Genomic DNA, 18,007 nt, shown 5'->3' on the forward strand with positions numbered 1-18,007 from the left:
TGTGTGGAAGGCTTGGTTTCTCTTACCCACAGTGGTCTTGTTTTTAGCGGGCTGAGGCCTGCGGACGGGCAGAGTGTTGGAATAGACGTCGCTGACCTGTCTCTGGGGCTGGCTCTGCGGTTGAGACTGATTCGGTGGGGAGGGCGGTCTTCCCTGAGAGACCCCTCCCTCGTTCCAGTAGTCGTCTCCATGGGCTCCCGTCGTCCCGTTCACCAGAGACATGCCATCAGGACCCATTAGCCGCTGCAAGCATCAAGATCACCAAGTAAGCAATGCCAGACACTAATGGTCGACCGATATAATCGCCTATGCTGTTATTTGGCCTTTTTTAATTATTGGCTTAGGCCAATAAAACTATTGGTAACACTTTATTTCGATAGTCCACTTTAGACATTCTACTAACTATAAAGCCCCTTTCACACAGCGCGTTGATCCCGGGAAATTGCCAGAGTGCCTTCTGTGTGAACGCAAACACGTCCCGGAACGCGCCCTGTGTGAACAAAAGCCAGGATCAATGCCGTAAGGGGTGTGTCGTAGTGATGACGCACGTGCCATCTCGCGACTCTAGAAAGTTTGTGTTCGTCATCAACAAAGAACGAACGTAAAAATGTCTGCAAACTGGAACGAAGCAGAGACCAGGAGCTCCTCACTATCCGCACTGATGCTGAGATCGTTCGCCAGCTTTGTGGTACAGTACGCGATGCGTTGGTAGTGTACATGTTTTCGACGCATACGTTACACGTCTCATCCTGACGTCACGTGTCTTTACGGGATCTTACCGGGATGTGTGTGAACGCACTCACAGATCCCGGAAAATCACTGGCAGTGTGAATGAACCAAAATCAAACGATCCCGGGACAAATCCCGGGTCACATTATCCGTGTATTTTCCGGAATCTCTGTGTGAAAGGGGCCTAAGTAACTTTGCAACTACATGTCAACTAACTGTCATTAGAGTAGTAGTAGACTGTCTGCTTAATATATGCAAACACTTTATTTTGATGCTCCCCCAACAGACATTCTACTGACTAAGTAACTTGGCAACTACAAGTCAACTTATTCTCCTAACCCGAACCCTAACATTACAGTCTATTGACAGTCTACTAATACTCTAATGAGAGTTAGCTGACATGTAGTTGCAAAGTTACTTATAGTTAGTAGAATGTCTAAAGGGGACTATCGAAATAAAGTGGAACCAGTCTTTTACTTTTATTTTGACAGCGCTGTGAATGCCAGCGTCTGAGCGTCGTCTTCAACCCTGCTCCTGAGTTTAACAACCCTAACCAAACACACCTGGGCCAGCTAATCAATCTCTTCAGGTGTGCTGAAGCAGGTGAGAATTAAACTTTGCAGAACACTGGAGCGGTGTCCGAAATCGCCCTCCCCGTACCCTTAAATAGTGCACTATTAGAGGGGACAGCCATTTGTAATGGTGTCGAAAACATAGTGGACATTATTGAGTGCACTCATTCAATCCCACAATGCACCGCAAATAACAGGTGTACAAGCGGTGTACGCTCAAAGGATCGAGAATACCCATAATGCACTGTGAGAGTAGCGCGACAAATTAATTCCTGTGTCTGACCAGAAGATGGCGCCTGCAGCTGAATAATTCATCCATTTCCAACGTGGCTACAGTGTATCATACAGGTATAAATTCATTTTTACTAGTTTACATTTTTTAATTAAAGTTTATACATGCTAGTTTTTACCATGCTAGTTATACATGCTAGTATCCAATCTTTTCATCTTACTACTGGAGCTGCCAGTTTGCTAAATTTCAAATGATTATTAAAGAGCAAGCACAAACTATGCATAAGCGGCAGCCCGTCCGGCGCAGTCAGTGTCTGACCAGTGTCGGCCACTTCCAGATACACACACAAAAGGCTGGGTTTTAAACCAGCAGACAAGGCCACAAACTTTTAAACAAGCTCTGTGATATACCGTACGAGTATCACTCAAGCAGCAGCACAAATACAGCGTTAGTGCATTATGGGTGTAGAGGCACAATTAACATTGTGTGAGCGTTCTGCTCTAGCGAGGGGCCACTCGACTAAAGCACAGCCTGCAGACATGAGTTTTAAAGAGGTTGAATCATCCTACGCTCAGCTAATGCTGCAGTATGCAAATGTACTTTTCACATCAGGATACGCGAGGCTTGAAATGCTATTTTGTGTATTCTGACCAACAATCAATCCTTTATGTTGTGAAACAGATGGCAAATATTCTTTACTAACCCCCTGATGGCCCATGAAGGCAGCTAGTTCGGGGGGCACGGGCAGCGGCTGAGCTCCAGGAATGGGATCTGAGATGAGCAGGTTGCCCTTGGAGTTGTGCAGAGGACTGGAGATGAGGGTGCTTGATCCAGAGCACATCTGCTGGGCGAGCAACATGGCCCTGTCGGGCAGCTTGTTGGGGTCTGCACAGGCCTGTTGCCACACCGGGATCTTCTGGGTTAACAAGTCCTTACCCTACAAACAAGCACCACGAGAAAGATAGGGATTGTTTAGAATGGCATCGGCAAAGCTTTTCCATTAATGGTGTAATAAAATGTATCTGAATATGTGTGTGTGAGAGAGAGAGAGAGAGAGAGATAGATAGATAGAGAGAGATAGATAGATAGATAGAGAGAGAATGAGAGAGAGAGAGAGAGAGAGAGAGAGAGAGAGACCAGATGTCCTCTGTTGGCTTTACACTTGCTGCTCATGTAAAAAAAAAAGAAAAAGCAAGAAAAATTGCTATGGTAACGGTAACTGTAGTTTCTGCCAAAACACCAGAGTTACTACAGTTATTGTTACTACTTCAGATTCGTGACTAGATTTTTACACTTTCAGAAGAAAATGCGAGTGGCTGCCTAGACATTTCAATTATGGTTGCGTATGAGGTGTTCTGAGTGGTACTCAGTGTTCTGGGCCATTTTACGGTGTTTTGAGTGTTTTTTTTTAGAATTATTAGGTTATGATTTATTTTTGGTGTTTCGCTAGGATGTTCAGGGTCATTTTAGGCTGTTCCGAGGGGTTGTTTAAGTGTTGTTAGGAAGTTCTGAGTGATTTCTAGGGTGTTCTGACTGGTTTTTGGTGTTTTGCTAGGATGTTCTGTGTCATTTTATGGTGTTCGAGTGGTTGTTTGAGTGTTGATAGGTTGTTCTGATTTATTTCTAGGGTGCTCTGACTGGTTTTTGGTGTGTTGCTAGGATGTTCTGGCTTATTTTAGGCTGTTCCGAGTGGTTGTGTGTTAGGTTATATTCTGAGTGATTTCTAGGGTGTTCTGACTGGTTTGTGTGTGCTGCTAACGCGTTCTGAGCCATTTTAGGGTGTTCTGAGTGGTTGTTTGAGTGTTGTTAGTAGGGGTGTAACGGTACGTGTATTCGTACCGAACCGTTTCGGTACAGGGCTTTCGGTTCGGTGCACGTGTGTACCGAATGACTGAATGCAATATTTTGTGTGCGGAACATAGGTACATTTTCGTGTTTCCACACGAACATATTAAGTGGCGGAAGTCTCCGCGTTCAGCGCAAATCCCGCCCTGCAGCTGATTCTAAAGTTTTACCCCTATGGTTTTACCAGTGTTTTACCCGTTGTCACTGTAACCTAAACCAATGAAATAGACTGCAGGGCGAAAAAAAGCTTTTCCGCTCTGCGTGCGCCGCCGCACTCTCCGTTCCGTGTGTGTGTGTGTGTGTGTGTGTGTGTGTGGGCCCGCTGCGCTCTCTGCTCAATGTTCGAGTCCGTGTTTGCGCTGTGCGTTCTGCTCTGTCGTTAACGGCCCAAACACTCCAATCATGTACCGATCACGCACTGGAAAAGCAAAGTCCGCTCAAATAAGGTGAAATTTCTCAGTAGTACACTTCTATTTGCTGAGCTGGTATAGTTATATATTTGAGGAATTGCAATTTATAACAGCAAATTGTGCAATTAATTAGTTAATTTTTTTTTATCGATTCCCAGCCTTAATTTTTAAATATGAGCAGGCCTACAAGCTGGGATTGGTAATGCTGCACTGTAATCATAGTTATTTATTTATATTTTTCATTATATTTTATTATGTGATATTGGTTTGAGACTGAGAGTATTTTATTTAGTGGAGAACTTTGCAGCAGTATTTTATTTCTTATTCTTTTTTATTTTATATATATGTTATTATATTTTATTAAAAAGTGTTTAAAAAAGTGTAAACAAACTGTTAAAAAAAAGTTTATAGTAATAAACAACCTGCAGTTTAATGTTTGCATTTCTTTCCCTTACTGTACCGAAAATAAACCGAACCGTGACTTTAAAACCGAGGTACGTACCGAACCGTGATTTTTGTGTACCGTTACACCCCTAGTTGTTAGTGATTTCGAAGGGGTTTTGACTGGTTTGCGGTGTGTTGCTATGATGTTCAGGGCCATTTTCAGGTGTTCCGAGTGGTTGTTTGAGTGTTGTTAGGTTGTTCTGAGTGATTTCTAGGGTGGTCTGACTGGTTTTTGTGCGCTGCTAACGTGTTGTGGGCCATTTTACGGTGTTCCGAGTGGTTGTTAGGTTGTTCTCATTTATTTCTAGGGTGTTCTGACCGGTTTTTGCTAGAAAGTTCTGGGTCATTTTAGAGTGCTTTGGTTGTTTGTGTGTAATGTTGATCTGAGTGATTGCTAGGGTGTTCTGACTGGCTTTTCAGTGTGTTGCTGGGATGTCCTGAGTGTCTTTCTAAGGTATTTTGAGTGTTTTAGTCTATAGCTAGGAAGTTCAGGGTGGCTGCTAGGGTGTTCTGCGTTATGTGGCAAAGGTCAACTTAGGGTTAAGAGGTTTGAAAAAGCCCTAACCCTAAGGGCATCAACCGTTTTTGACCCTGAGATTTTTGCACAATCCTTTCAAAATATAATTCACCTCACGTCATTGTCATAGCAGTTGACTGTTGTTGATTCTGAGCAACTGCTAATGAGTCTCTCACATCTCGGACCACTTACAGTACAGCTCACTGCAGTGTGGGTGAGGGGCCTTCGTCTCCGTCCTACTGCCCACTCCTGGTGACTCACGCACACAACACACTCACGGCTCCACCACACTCGCTCTCTCTCTTTCTCTCTCTTCAGCGCGCCCTTTCTGAACTCTTCCCACACACGCCTCCGTACTGATTAGCTACTGGACAGGATGTTCTTGAAAATGAAAGGCTTTTCTCCGCCCCTCCCTACAGCCTCAACCACGCTCCCAGAAGACAGCACCACATGTCTAGTCCGTGATCAGGGTTTACGGTTTAGTCAGAGCAAGTTATACAATAGTATATTACACAAAATGGCCACGTGCAAGCATCTCTTCAGCACACACAAGTATACAGATGTAAAAAGAAGCATTTAAGCGGATTGCATATGAGGTGGGACCACCTGCAGATCTAAATAACTGCTCTACATGCAGTCTGGAGTTACAATGATGACATTTTGCCGTGGGGAAGTGGCTCCGTTATTACAGATAATTGATATGTCCAGAAATGGCATGCATTACTTCACAGGCACCTTTGGAACACAGAAAATTGCAGGGGAGAATAAATCTCATCTTTGCAATAAGCCCAAACAAACTGTGCCCAATGGAGACGGTAGTGAGGGGTGATCTTTGGGGATTGCCATGGCAACTGCTGCTGCCTTCAGCCAGGAGAGACTGTGAAAGTGTATCGGTGGTGATGCTGTCTATCTTGTACGGCACAGAAAAAGCATCTGGGTCTCACCTTGCCGTGGTAGGCACTGCTGTTCTTGGCCACGGCGCACTGACGGTCCACCAGGAAACAGTATCTCCTACGTTCCTCGGAAAGTGCTGTTTTGTAGCCCTCTGCAATGAAGGATTCCAGCTCACCCTGTTTACTGCTGATGGTCTCAACAAACTGCGAAAGATAACAGAAAAAACAATTCGTTTTTATGGTGAACATACAAAAAGAAGCTTGCATTTACATTCTTAAAAAATTTTTTTGACCTTCCTAAATAACCATTTTTGGCTGTATAATGTTCTTAAGATGGCTTAATGGTTCTTTGGAGTCTCTTCTGCTCACCAAGGCTGCATTTATTAGATCCAAAATCCAGCAAAATAAGTGTTTTCTACATGAATAGATTTCAAATGTAATTTATTCCTGTGACGTCAAAGCTGAATTTTCAGCATCCTCCAGTTTTCAGAGTCGCATGATCCTTCAGAAATCATTCTAACATGACGGTTTGATGCTCAGGAAACATTTCTGATTAGTATCAATGTTGAAAACAGTTGTGCCGCTTAATATTTTGATAAATATAATGTTCAAAAGAAAATAATTTATTTGAAATCAAAATATTTTGTAACATTACAAACGTCTTTACTGTCACTGCGGAATAAAAAGTATTGATTTTGAACGGTAATGTATATTAACGAGTACAAAACAAACAATCATCCTCATTCCCTTCAGCAGCCAAGATTTTCTTAAAAATTTCATCTTTTGTGCTCAACTTTTTTTTTTTTTTTTTAAAGGTGAGTAAATGATGATCTATCCCTTTAAAAATGCTCTCGCTTGGCATCAGGCTGTGAAACGTGTTTTTGGTACCGATTAAAAACTTGAGAATGAAGAGAATTTTGCAAATAATTGGTAACAGTAGTGTGCAGGTTCTCTATTATGCCTTACAAAAACTATTGCGACAGTTCCATGGTACTGAATGATTATCATATTCATGCATAATGGCACTACAAAATTGGTGCTTTTCAGTGCTGTTTTGTCAGTGACTGCTCTGGATTAAAACATGAGCAGGAGTGCTGTGAATATATTAATGTGTTTTAGATCTGTGCAATAGTTTTTCTTATGAATACTAAAATGATCTCGTCTCTACCCGCTCTCTGCTGATTGGTCCATCATCACCTTGCCATCTCCCTCTCTCACATCCCCAGTGGGAACTCTCAGCTCCCGGAAATGTCAGAACCATTACAGAACTCATTATCTCAACACATCCAGGTGTTTTAGTGCCCTATTCCAATTTACCCACAACAGGACGAGGGGGACTCCCCATCACTCACTGGTTTCATCATGTATTCAGTTATAGTGGCTTGAATGAAACAAGTGATGAGAAAAGCATTATAATGAGAAAAGTACTTCAGACACCATCAAGAATCAATGATGGGAACTACTTCCAATGAAAAAAAAAAACCCGGACTTATAGAGGGAGTGAACGCTGATGAACAAGTCAGACTCAGAAATCTAATGGAGCAGAAAATCTCCTACGGTCACACAGCGAAAGCCCGACTGCGTTCAGATGAAGATTGGGATGTAAAAGTAATGGGTTGTAAAACCAGCAGGAGAGAGTTTAATAGAGAGATTTGATGGCCTTCCATCTACTTTGTATCCAGTGGACTGAATTACCTGAAAGAAGAGCTTGTTGAAGAGAGTATTTACTAGATTGAGTATCCGCAAGATAAAACGCAACCTTTGTTCACGACACTGCCACAAAATGCAAGGTCCTGACTGAAGTGAGCACGTGCAGTGTGAAGTTATTACCACAGGTTGGCGCTAGTTTTACACTGATGGCTACTGGCTTACATGTGTTGAGGAACAACAGAAGATTGCATTAAAGACTAAATAAGTGTAAGTGTTGTGGCTTTTAGTCATCGTCTGTCTTCCATATGCTAATGTAATCCAAAAAGTAACTCTTTAAAGATATATACAGGTTGTTTCCTGGCTCAAAACGAGGCGGAGGTGGTCCCATCCTGATGATGTGCACACATGCAGTTGTGCCGTGCCTTCAACTGGCCAAAGCAAACATTTTGAAAAATGAAAAATAGGAGTGTAGATGAAAACAAAGGCTTTAATGCAATGCTTAACGACCTTATGTTATCTTCATGTTCAACTACACTGCAAAAGGGACCCCTTTTACAAGCAATGCATTTTACTGTAGGTTTTCTAACAATTATGGTTTGAGAAAATGTCAATTATCAAGATAAAGAATATTCTACAAAAAGCTAACCTGTTGAACATCAAAGTAATTAAATACAACATGACAGCTAAAAAGGGCCATTTTGCACTGTAGTTGAACATAAACATAACATAAGGTCATGAAGCATTGCATTAAAGCCATTTTGTCATCTACACAGTGCACAGCCAGAGGAAGGACATTTCAGCCTCTATTTTTCATTTTATAAAACTTCTTAACCACAAATCGTCGTTTTACACCAGCTCTGCGATGCGCCACGCATTACGTAATCACGTCGAAAGGTCAGTAGGCGGAAGTACTGACCTAGAGGTTTACAAAGCGAACGAGCAGACTAAATCAATTGCCATTTACAAAAAAATAAATTAAAATAAAAGGTAAACCAACGATGTTATACGATTTTGAAGTTGGATCGAGGAGAAAATGAGATGGAGTTTTTCGCCCTATACCCTACATTTTTTAACTGGAACACGTGTGACCTTTCAATGCGATTACATAATGCGTTTTGTGGTTAAAAAGTAATATATATATACTGTATATATATATTTTTTAAAGAAAATTCTGATCGTTTGGCTAGATAAGACCCTTATTCCTCGGCTGGGATCATGTAAAGCCCTTTGATGCTGCATTGAAACTGCAATTTGGACCTTCAAACTGTTGAAACCCGTTAAAGTCCACTATATGGAGAACAATTATTTTCGACTGAAGAAAGACATGACCATCTTGGATGACGTGGGGGGTATCAGGAAATTTTAATTCTTAAGAGAACTAATCCTTTAATTCTCTATGCAGGAAAATCCCTGGATGAATGTAATTAAATAGTACTGTCTTTCTTTTCCAAAAAATGGGACTACAAGTATTTAAAGGGTTAGTTCACCCAAAAATCAAAGTTCTGGTCACAATTTACTCACCCTTATGTCGTTACAAAGCCGTAAAACTTTTGTTCATCTTTGAAACACAAGTGAACAATTTATATTTATTTATATTTCTGTCCCTCCATTGAAAGTCTACGCAACTACTGTACCACTTTGACGCTCCAAAAAGTTCATAAAGAGATTGGAAATTGAGCAGTTTGGTCCACATTTTCTGAAGAGACTATTGCTTTATATGATGAACATATTGCCATTTATTCACATGTAAAACATTAATCAACTCGCACATCAGTTAAGGTAAACGAAAGCTCAAGCATGCTTGATTGATGTGGGAGAACCAATGAGACTCATTTTCATGAGTTCCACAGCAACCAATGAGGTCTGTTCTCACGCATCAAGCAAGTACGGTTGATCTGTTTATGTTCGCTGATCAGTATTTATATATGAATATGCCTACCGTGTGTTGACAACACTTTTCTATTTGATGGGCGTTGCCTTCTTTGATATTACTTTGGTCACTGTCGCTATGGTTACTGGTAAGAGAATACGGGCTTGACTCCCATTGCACGTTCATAAAGATTGCATTCAAATATCAAGACGCTATTGCAAGTTGCTGTTTGAACAGGATATTTCAAGTCACACCTGTAAGTAAATGCTGTTGTCAATCCCAACTGACAGTGTAAACGTAGCCTTAATAAGGGAGGGCCAATGAAAGATCAGAGCTCTGCATTACTGATGAATGGATTAAAAACATAAAACCAAGTTCAAAACCCCTTTATACTTGCATAATGTTACATATTTTCAAGTAGAACGAGATTTACTGACAAAAAAAGAATTTATTAAGGATAAAGGGTACATTTTTGAACTTTAAAGGAAGATTCCTGCCTTGTAAAATAATACATCAATCAGACATGTAGACTTGTTTTACAACCTTCTGAATAAAAATACAGATACAACTCTACTATGAGTCAGAGTACTGCAGTGTGAAAGAGATACGGTGAGGTACGACAGCACAGGAGGTGAAATGAGGAAAAGCGCAACAGATATATAGAACATGGGGAATGAGTGTTTGATGAAAAGATGCATTCGAGGTCATGACAGCAGGCGGCCGCGTGGACAGGCATGACGCGGGTGACCGGCATGCTGATGGCGTGATGGATGGAGAAGGCAGGACCCTTCGTTTCATACATGGAAGCCGTCAGACCTTCTCAATCAGCCACTATGAAAGATGTTACACAGGTCATGTGACTTCAGCACATACACTCTAGTTATTGATGGAGAAAGTGGAGAGAATTGCTGCACAATATACTGTGCCTTGATTATTTATTATCATACTGAAGTGAATACTCAAATAATATGAATCCAAAAGTATGATACACCATTCAAAAGTTATGGGTCGGTTTTACTCAAAGTTGAACATTTCTCAGAATCCAGAAACATACCAAGCTGTTTTTCAAAAAAACATTTAAAAAAAAAATCTTCCTGACCCCAATCAGAACCAATTTTGAAGCAACCTCATCTCTCTTGCCAAAGGGAGGCTGCAGTTCCAACAACATGTTACTGTAAAATTTGGAGAACAAGAAAAACTCACTAAAAACATCCATGTTTTACTCTGGGATATGCTGAGCCAGTCCAGCTCAACCTTTATTATGACACAAGGTACATATCACTAACAAGCGAAACCGAAGACACATGTACCGCAGGGAAATTCCAGACACAGATATTGTTCTGCTCGTGTTAGTGTCAACAATATCACGGATTCCTCTCCACAAAGCAATAGCTATTCAAATGAACGGCTCATCTAAAATGAATACCTTTACAAAACCACACTAAAGCAGTACTTTCATGTTAAAAGATTAATTATTCAGTGCCACGATGTGCATCAAAGTACCATGGTATTTTTACAGAATGGTTTTTGAAAGGGCATAGTTTTTGTTTGTGAAAACTTGGTATTTTATCCAAGATCCTGCAGTATCTAATTGAACAGGAAAAGAATGAAACCTCTAAGCGTATGCCAAGATGACATTTCCAAAGAAAAATCCAGCAATGCTTGCAAAACGTGGCATAAAACATACGGTGACATTATGAAATTATCTTATACACCTACTAAGTTCTGGCATGTGAGTTTTTTTATTTATTGTCAATAATATACTTAAAATCAGCAAATCAATCATAAATTTAGATTCTTTTGCTCAAATCACAAAAAAAAAAAAAAAAAAAAAAATGCAGCTAATATGCATGTTATCTTGAGTAACAAACAGGTAATGCATATCAAAGACAATTTTTTTTTTTTTACCCAATAAATCATACTGTATCATATTTAAATATCATACATGTATTTGATATGCAAAATTCCAAGGCCTCTAAACTGGTAGATAGTTTTGGAACTCAGGCAAATGGTGACAATGAAAATGGAGCCAGAGGGGTGGAAGGTCGAGGCACAGCTGATGATTTGGAAGTCCGATGCAGAGCCAGAGGGACGACGGAGCGAGGTGGAGCCAGAGGGACGACGGAGCGAGGTGGAGCCAGAGGGACGACGGAGCGAGGTGGAGCCAGAGGGACGACGGAGCGAGGTGGAGCCAGAGGGACGACGGAGCGAGGTGGAGCCAGAGGGACGACGGAGCGAGGTGGAGCCAGAGGGACGACGGAGCGAGGTGGAGCCAGAGGGACGACGGAGCGAGGTGGAGCCAGAGGGACGACGGAGCGAGGTGGAGCCAGAGGGACGACGGAGCGAGGTGGAGCCAGAGGGATGACGGAGCGAGGTGGAGCCAGAGGGACGACGGAGCGAGGTGGAGCCAGAGGGATGACGGAGCAAGGTGGAGCCAGAGGGATAGAGTGTTTGGAGTCATCCTCTGTCCGTTTGAGATTGTAGATTGCACTAAGGATGGCCCTGATTTGGAGATTGTCACGATCATGTCTTGTATCTTGAGTAACAAACAGGTAATGCATATCAAAAAGACAATTTTTTTTTTTTACCCAATAAATCATACTGTATCATATTTAAATATCATACATGTATTTGATATGCAAAATTCCAAGGCCTCTAAACTGGTAGATAGTTTTGGAACTCAGGCAAATGGTGACAATGAAAATGGAGCCAGAGGGGTGGAAGGTCGAGGCACAGCTGATGATTTGGAAGTCCGATGCAGAGCCAGAGGGACGACGGAGCGAGGTGGAGCCAGAGGGACGACGGAGCGAGGTGCAGCCAGAGGGACGACGGAGCGAGGTGGAGCCAGAGGGACGACCGAGCGAGGTGGAGCCAGAGGGACGACCGAGCGAGGTGGAGCCAGAGGGACGACCGAGCGAGGTGGAGCCAGAGGGACGACCGAGCGAGGTGGAGCCAGAGGGACGACCGAGCGAGGTGGAGCCAGAGGGACGACCGAGCGAGGTGGAGCCAGAGGGATGACGGAGCGAGGTGAAGCCAGAGGGACGACGGAGCGAGGTGGAGCCAGAGGGATGACGGAGCAAGGTGGAGCCAGAGGGACAGAGTGTTTGGAGTCATCCTCTGTCCGTTTGAGATTGTAGATTGCACTAAGGATGGCCCTGATTTGGAGATTGTCACGATCATGTCTTGTTCTGCTTAGTTTTGTTTTCATTGTCACCATAACACAGAATGTTATCCGATCAACGTGTCCTGGTTTAGAAGTAGTCCAGGACGCATTGTGATTGGATCTTAATGTAATGTAAACGCAATCTAGCCGTCTCTGCATTCACAGGTCGACGTCACACAAAGCCCCGTCCACTGTCATTTTCCCCCCTTCCTCTCTCCCGAACTGTCAGGGCGGTGTAGTAGATCGCAAATATAATGTTAAGTTTGCTTTCGCACCCGAAAGTTGCAGAACCATTCATTGTCTGTAAAGACTAGCATTTTTCCCACCACAGCTGGCAAAGATCTTGGATCCATATGTTTCTACGTACCGTTTAAACCTATCCACCTTATTACTATTTGCAAACTCCTCATTTTGCGAGATTGGTAAGTCTACCAGGACTGTAAATGTTTTTTAAAAGAAAACACACCACTTCAGGTCGACTTTGCAACAGGGCCATCCTCTGAAAAAAATAATATATATATATTGCTCGGGAAAAAGAGATCCGATCGGTTATCCTGATACAGAAGCCACTTGATGTTGACAAATGTAAACGCACTGTGTCCTGAGTGACTGATGATTCGATCTGCTTGATCGGATCATGGTGATCGCATGTTAATGCCAAGAGGAAATGCAGCCAAGAATGACAGTGGTGAGAAAACGGCAGTTAAGAAAGCATCTGATCATAGCGACGTGGTCGTGTTTGAAAAAGCTCGGCAATTCCGCACTCTAGTCATGTCATGTCACGTTTATTTATATAGCATTTTCTACAATACACTGCCTAAAAGTAAGCAGTATTTACAGTAATAAACACAAAAAAATATTAATGTAAACATGTAAAAAAGATTACAACTTAAATTTCTACTATAAAGTGGCTCTTCAGTGTGTTCATGTTTTTACTCACGGATGTCTGACCTCGACGGACTGAACAGAAGAAATGAACTGGAGAATTTATCCATGTTCAAGAAGGCGGAGCCTCAGAGCCACACCACCTATTACATCATCACCACAGACCAATGGTAGATCGAAGGCATTTACCAGCCTGTTTTAAACTCCCGAAACTAACTTTGTTTTGCTCAGATTTTAAAAAAAAATGACGTCACACCAGTTCTTCGAATTTCCTTGAAGTATATCGAAGCCTTAAAAACAGTAGAAGCTGGGGCCCACTAGGGGGCCTCAGTGAACTACCCCTAACAGTGTGTGTCTTAAAATTATTTAAATGTAGAAATGTAAAACTCGAAAAAAAGACGTAACATTTAACTGATAAGTAGTACCAGAGGTACATATCAGTATTAGGGGACCGTCGAATGTTGTCTTGGGACTCAAAGGGAGCCTTTGGAGCCAAAATCTTTATGCAGCAATTTCATGTAGCGTTTTCATATTTTTGTTTGTTGATTTTGTGAGAGGTGACACGCAATTAAACTGACCTGTGCCGTTTGCTGCAATTATTCACCTAAATAATTCCTCATAGGATTTAGTCATTTTCATAAATTACCCAGCACTTGCAGCTTTAGAAAAGTGTTTTTTGGACCCTGTCGGTGTGCTGGATAGGAGGTTGGAATCCCTCTACTGTATGCCTAAAGCAACACTCGCGTGCTGTACAGTACAAAGCCCTCACTAACTTAAACGCTTCCTGCTGGGTGTCCCGCTGCGTCAGCCTGATATAGCCGCAGCTCCACTCGTTCCTCTGACATCAGCAGTCCTTCATCCAGTGCCACAGCAGCTTCCTCTCCAGCCCAGCAAAGCAACAATCCCTGGCTCTCTCAAGACGACTCTCACGGAGTCATGTGCGCTAACCGCGCGTGCAAGTGTTCTTCTGTAGATACGCTAATTGCTTTCCCTGAACCTGCCGAGGAGTCCACACCATTCAGAAGCATGACACGTCTGTTAACGTGTGATATTACAGCGAGAGCCGTAGCCCTCCGCCGAATCTCATATCCCTCCCGCTGTAACTCAGGCCACTCTACCGAACTGAATAATTAGCTAATTAGCATCTTCAGAGGGACTTCAGCGACTAATTATTTCAGCAGAAACAGGATGAGGGGGGAAAAAAAAGAAGAGAGGACGGAGGTACAACAGAGTCGAGAGCGAGAAAAACGGAGTGCATAAACAGTTGTTTGAACACGCTCAGACAGAGCTGTCAATTCATGCCTGTTCATGGAGCTTTTCCAATGAATCACAATCCGTGAACCTCCAAACCGCCATCGCTCTCTAAGCGATAGCGCCGTGATTTATCGTAATATGGATGAAGTATCTGCATTTATGTGTGTGCGCACTCAGACTTTTGCTTTATGCGCCCCTGGGGCTCTCGACTAAATCAGTTGACTTTTCCTGCTCTCGCTCAAGGCCACATTTACATGGAAAAAAAGGGTCTGAGGTAGAAAATGAGAGCTGCTCTGTTCTGGACTGAAGCATGGTTTTCAGAATCGATCTTGTAGAAGCTCAGAAAGATCAAATAACTCAAAATATATCATCTAAATGCGTAATTATACAACTTCTGATCTGATTAGCAGTGTTCATTGTCGCTGTTAAATGCAGAGACACACTTGTGACCAAACATTATATATTAATGTGGCATGTGACTGTGTTGCTTGGCAACTGTGAGGCCCGAAACACTGCGCAAACTGTTAATATTAATACATCAAACTACCAACTGAACATCTGTGACTGCTGTCATTTTATTAAAGCCGTCATGTGTAACAGTGATTTTTACCAAGGGTAAAAGGTGTTCTTAAACATGACAATAATTGCTTTATTACGTCACAGATCTGATTGGATTTACTTAATTTTAAAGAAGTAAATAAAGAAGAATATCTGTGACTGTACATAAGTCGAATTCTACACTTCTGTTTTAAAAGTTTCGGGTCGGTAAGGTTTTTTAATGCTCACCAAGGCTGCATTTATTTGATATTATTGTGAATAGCTGCCACCATTACAGCAATACCTCTTGTAGCTTTAGCTCACCAAAAATCACGAAAATGTTTGTGTTTTAGTAAAGCTCCACCCGGCCTGAGCTCACTAGCCTATATCTGCAGGGCTTCAGGCAGTAGATTGACACGTTTACTGTATAAACTCCCAGCAGCACTGCATCTCAAACAGCAGTCACTGACAGATACAGTCCCTGCTCACACACGCTCACAGCCGGAGGCCAGTTCAGCCCTACATCTGACCGCACTCACACTCAACCAATATTCACTTCTGCTAATACATCCTTCACCTATTATAAACACTTTTATATACCGGTACTGTTTTTTTTTTTAAAGACCACACATAACAAAGGTGATTAGAAACAAAACCAAAAAAACAAAATTTTTATATATATAAAAAAACGATATATATATATATATTTATTATGTATATAAAAATAAATGTGAGCTTGAAAAAGATTATTTTAGAAAATGATTTTAGTTTTTCGATCAGTGTTGGATGGTTTAGTTAAACTGTGCATTGTGTGAGATAGAATCCGGCAAATATCTGATTGATCAACTTGTGGATGGTTCACCTGTCAATCAGATGGTTATCACTTCCTGCATTTTAATATTAAGGTTTCACATGCATTTTTTTTATTTTTTATACTGTTTGACACTGGATTTCACTCCCTAGCTGATGGTTTGAGCTCTCCAAGTTTTTAAATCCGTATGGGAAAAATATATTGGAGAAAATGCTACTGTAAAAACTACATATACTGTATCGGTCTATATACTGTACTATACTGTCATTTTGTCTTTTCGATAAAAATAAAAACTGAACACCGAAATAGAAAAACTGAAAATTAAAACTTTAGCTGTGATATAAAAATAACATTTAAACAACAACAATAATAATAATAATGATATTTATTGTCGTTGTTATAATATAATAATATAAACATAATAATAATCATCTAAATATAATACAAAAATTATACATATCTAATTAAACAATCTTAATATAATAATAATAATTTAAATAAATAAAAATGTTATAATGATAATTATTATTATCATATAATCATATAAATGTAATAATAATAATTTGCTTTACTATTATCATATAATAATAATCTAAATAATAATAATAATAATAGCTATAATAATGATTGATGTTATCATATAATCTAGACAATGATAATCTAAATATACTACTACTACTGGTAATAATAATGATAATAATAATAAAATTATTATTATTTTTATCATACAATTATATAATTAGTATGTGTGTATATATGTATATATATATATATAAATAATATAATTATTATATAATATTAATCTAAACTCAATAATAATATTATTATTTCTTCTTATAATTATTAATTAACAATAATAATAATCCAAACAATCTATATACAATTATTATTATTACTACTACAAACTGAAAATAAAAACTTCAGAGCTAAAACCAGAGCTGCACAGCTACATTGAGGAAGTGTGAGCTGATCAGGGATATGCCATGACTCAGTAGTGGGGTCAGGAGGGCCGTTCTTTCACACCGGCAGAGCGCGTAAGCTTCCCCAGAGCACATGCACTTGGCTTATTGATCTGTGCCGGGTCTCTACAGCCCCGCAGTCGTAGTGTAAGACTCCTCTCAGCAGGCTAGCATTCACACACCGAAATTAATCCGGTAGGTTTGGGCCTGGTCCACTCGCATGCTTTACACAGGCAAGAAAGTTAGTAAAAAACAGCCGTGATGTCTGCGTGTGTGTTCAGCACAACCTCTTAGCTGATACGCCGCAGCGCTGTTTGTATACACACCTACGGCTTTCGCCCACCCATTGTGTTCTCACTGCCTCAAGAGGCTCACAGCACTTCTTGCATTCAGACGCTGGTAAAAAAATCATCTCAGCATTAGCATGATGTAGGTGGTCTTGCTTGAACCAGAGCCTATCCATACACCTCCGTCCCTTTCAAAGGCCTGGGACGGAGCCCACAGCGACACGCTAGCTCAGTCCGCGACCCGCAGCGGTGTGGGGGCTCACCTGCAACTCCTTCTCGCCGTACTTGGAGGGGTTTTTGCTGCCCTGGCTCTTCCTCCGCAGTTTCTTCAGCTCACCCTGGCATTTCTCCAGACTCTCTCCTTTGCTTTTGTGCTCCATCTGGTACTTCTTAAGAGCCGCCTTCAGGAGAAAAAAACACAAGGAACACCGTCGGTAAATGCAGAATTCATCAGACTGTAGCTATAGTGAATTAAGAAAGACATGGGAGTCAAAACCCATGTTCCAATAACACACTACGTAAGCAGCTGCTCTCCTCCAGGCAAATCTTGACTGCAATGGACTGATTGTAAACGGCCTACATGAGCAGGACCTTAGTGGTCACTTGTGTGCAGTAGTGTTACCCAACCTATAAAGATTTACGAGGGGTCGCCATCCTAAATCTTGTTTGAGGGTTAGGGATGAAACGGTTACCAGCTTGACGATAAACCACGATGTAATTTTCGACGTTTAATATTACAGTTGAATATAATCATCATTAAAACCGTATTTAATTTCCAGCATTTGAAAAACTCACGGTAAATATTGACAGCGTTCAGCGTAGGTTTTGTTTTGTTTGGAAGAAAAAAGGCGGGAATAAGCGAGAGGATTTCCGCTGTTCCATAAGCGCCACCTACTGACAGTGTCGATTTACATTTGTGCAAATTTTAACAAGTGAATGGAAAATAAGC

At 41.3% G+C, this 18,007-nt stretch overlaps 1 protein-coding gene across 6 annotated transcripts in view; it reads right to left on the reverse strand.

The window, feature by feature from the left end:
- Positions 1-18,007, reverse strand: part of baiap2a (BAR/IMD domain containing adaptor protein 2a) — a 98,011-nt gene that overhangs the window by 9,957 nt on the left and 70,047 nt on the right. For all 6 annotated transcript variants that reach the window (XM_079637830.1, XM_079637831.1, XM_079637829.1 and 3 more), the window contains exons 6-9: positions 17,322-17,459; positions 5,694-5,846; positions 2,237-2,470; positions 27-243 (exon numbers count right to left, since the gene is read on the reverse strand). In XM_079637830.1, coding sequence (XP_079493956.1) covers positions 27-243; positions 2,237-2,470; positions 5,694-5,846; positions 17,322-17,459 — 742 coding nt within the window. The remainder of the gene's footprint in view (positions 1-26; positions 244-2,236; positions 2,471-5,693; positions 5,847-17,321; positions 17,460-18,007) is intronic.

The sequence above is a fragment of the Phoxinus phoxinus genome, assembly GCF_949152265.1.
Source record: "Phoxinus phoxinus genome assembly, chromosome: 1".
Lineage (NCBI taxonomy): Eukaryota > Metazoa > Chordata > Actinopteri > Cypriniformes > Leuciscidae > Phoxinus > Phoxinus phoxinus.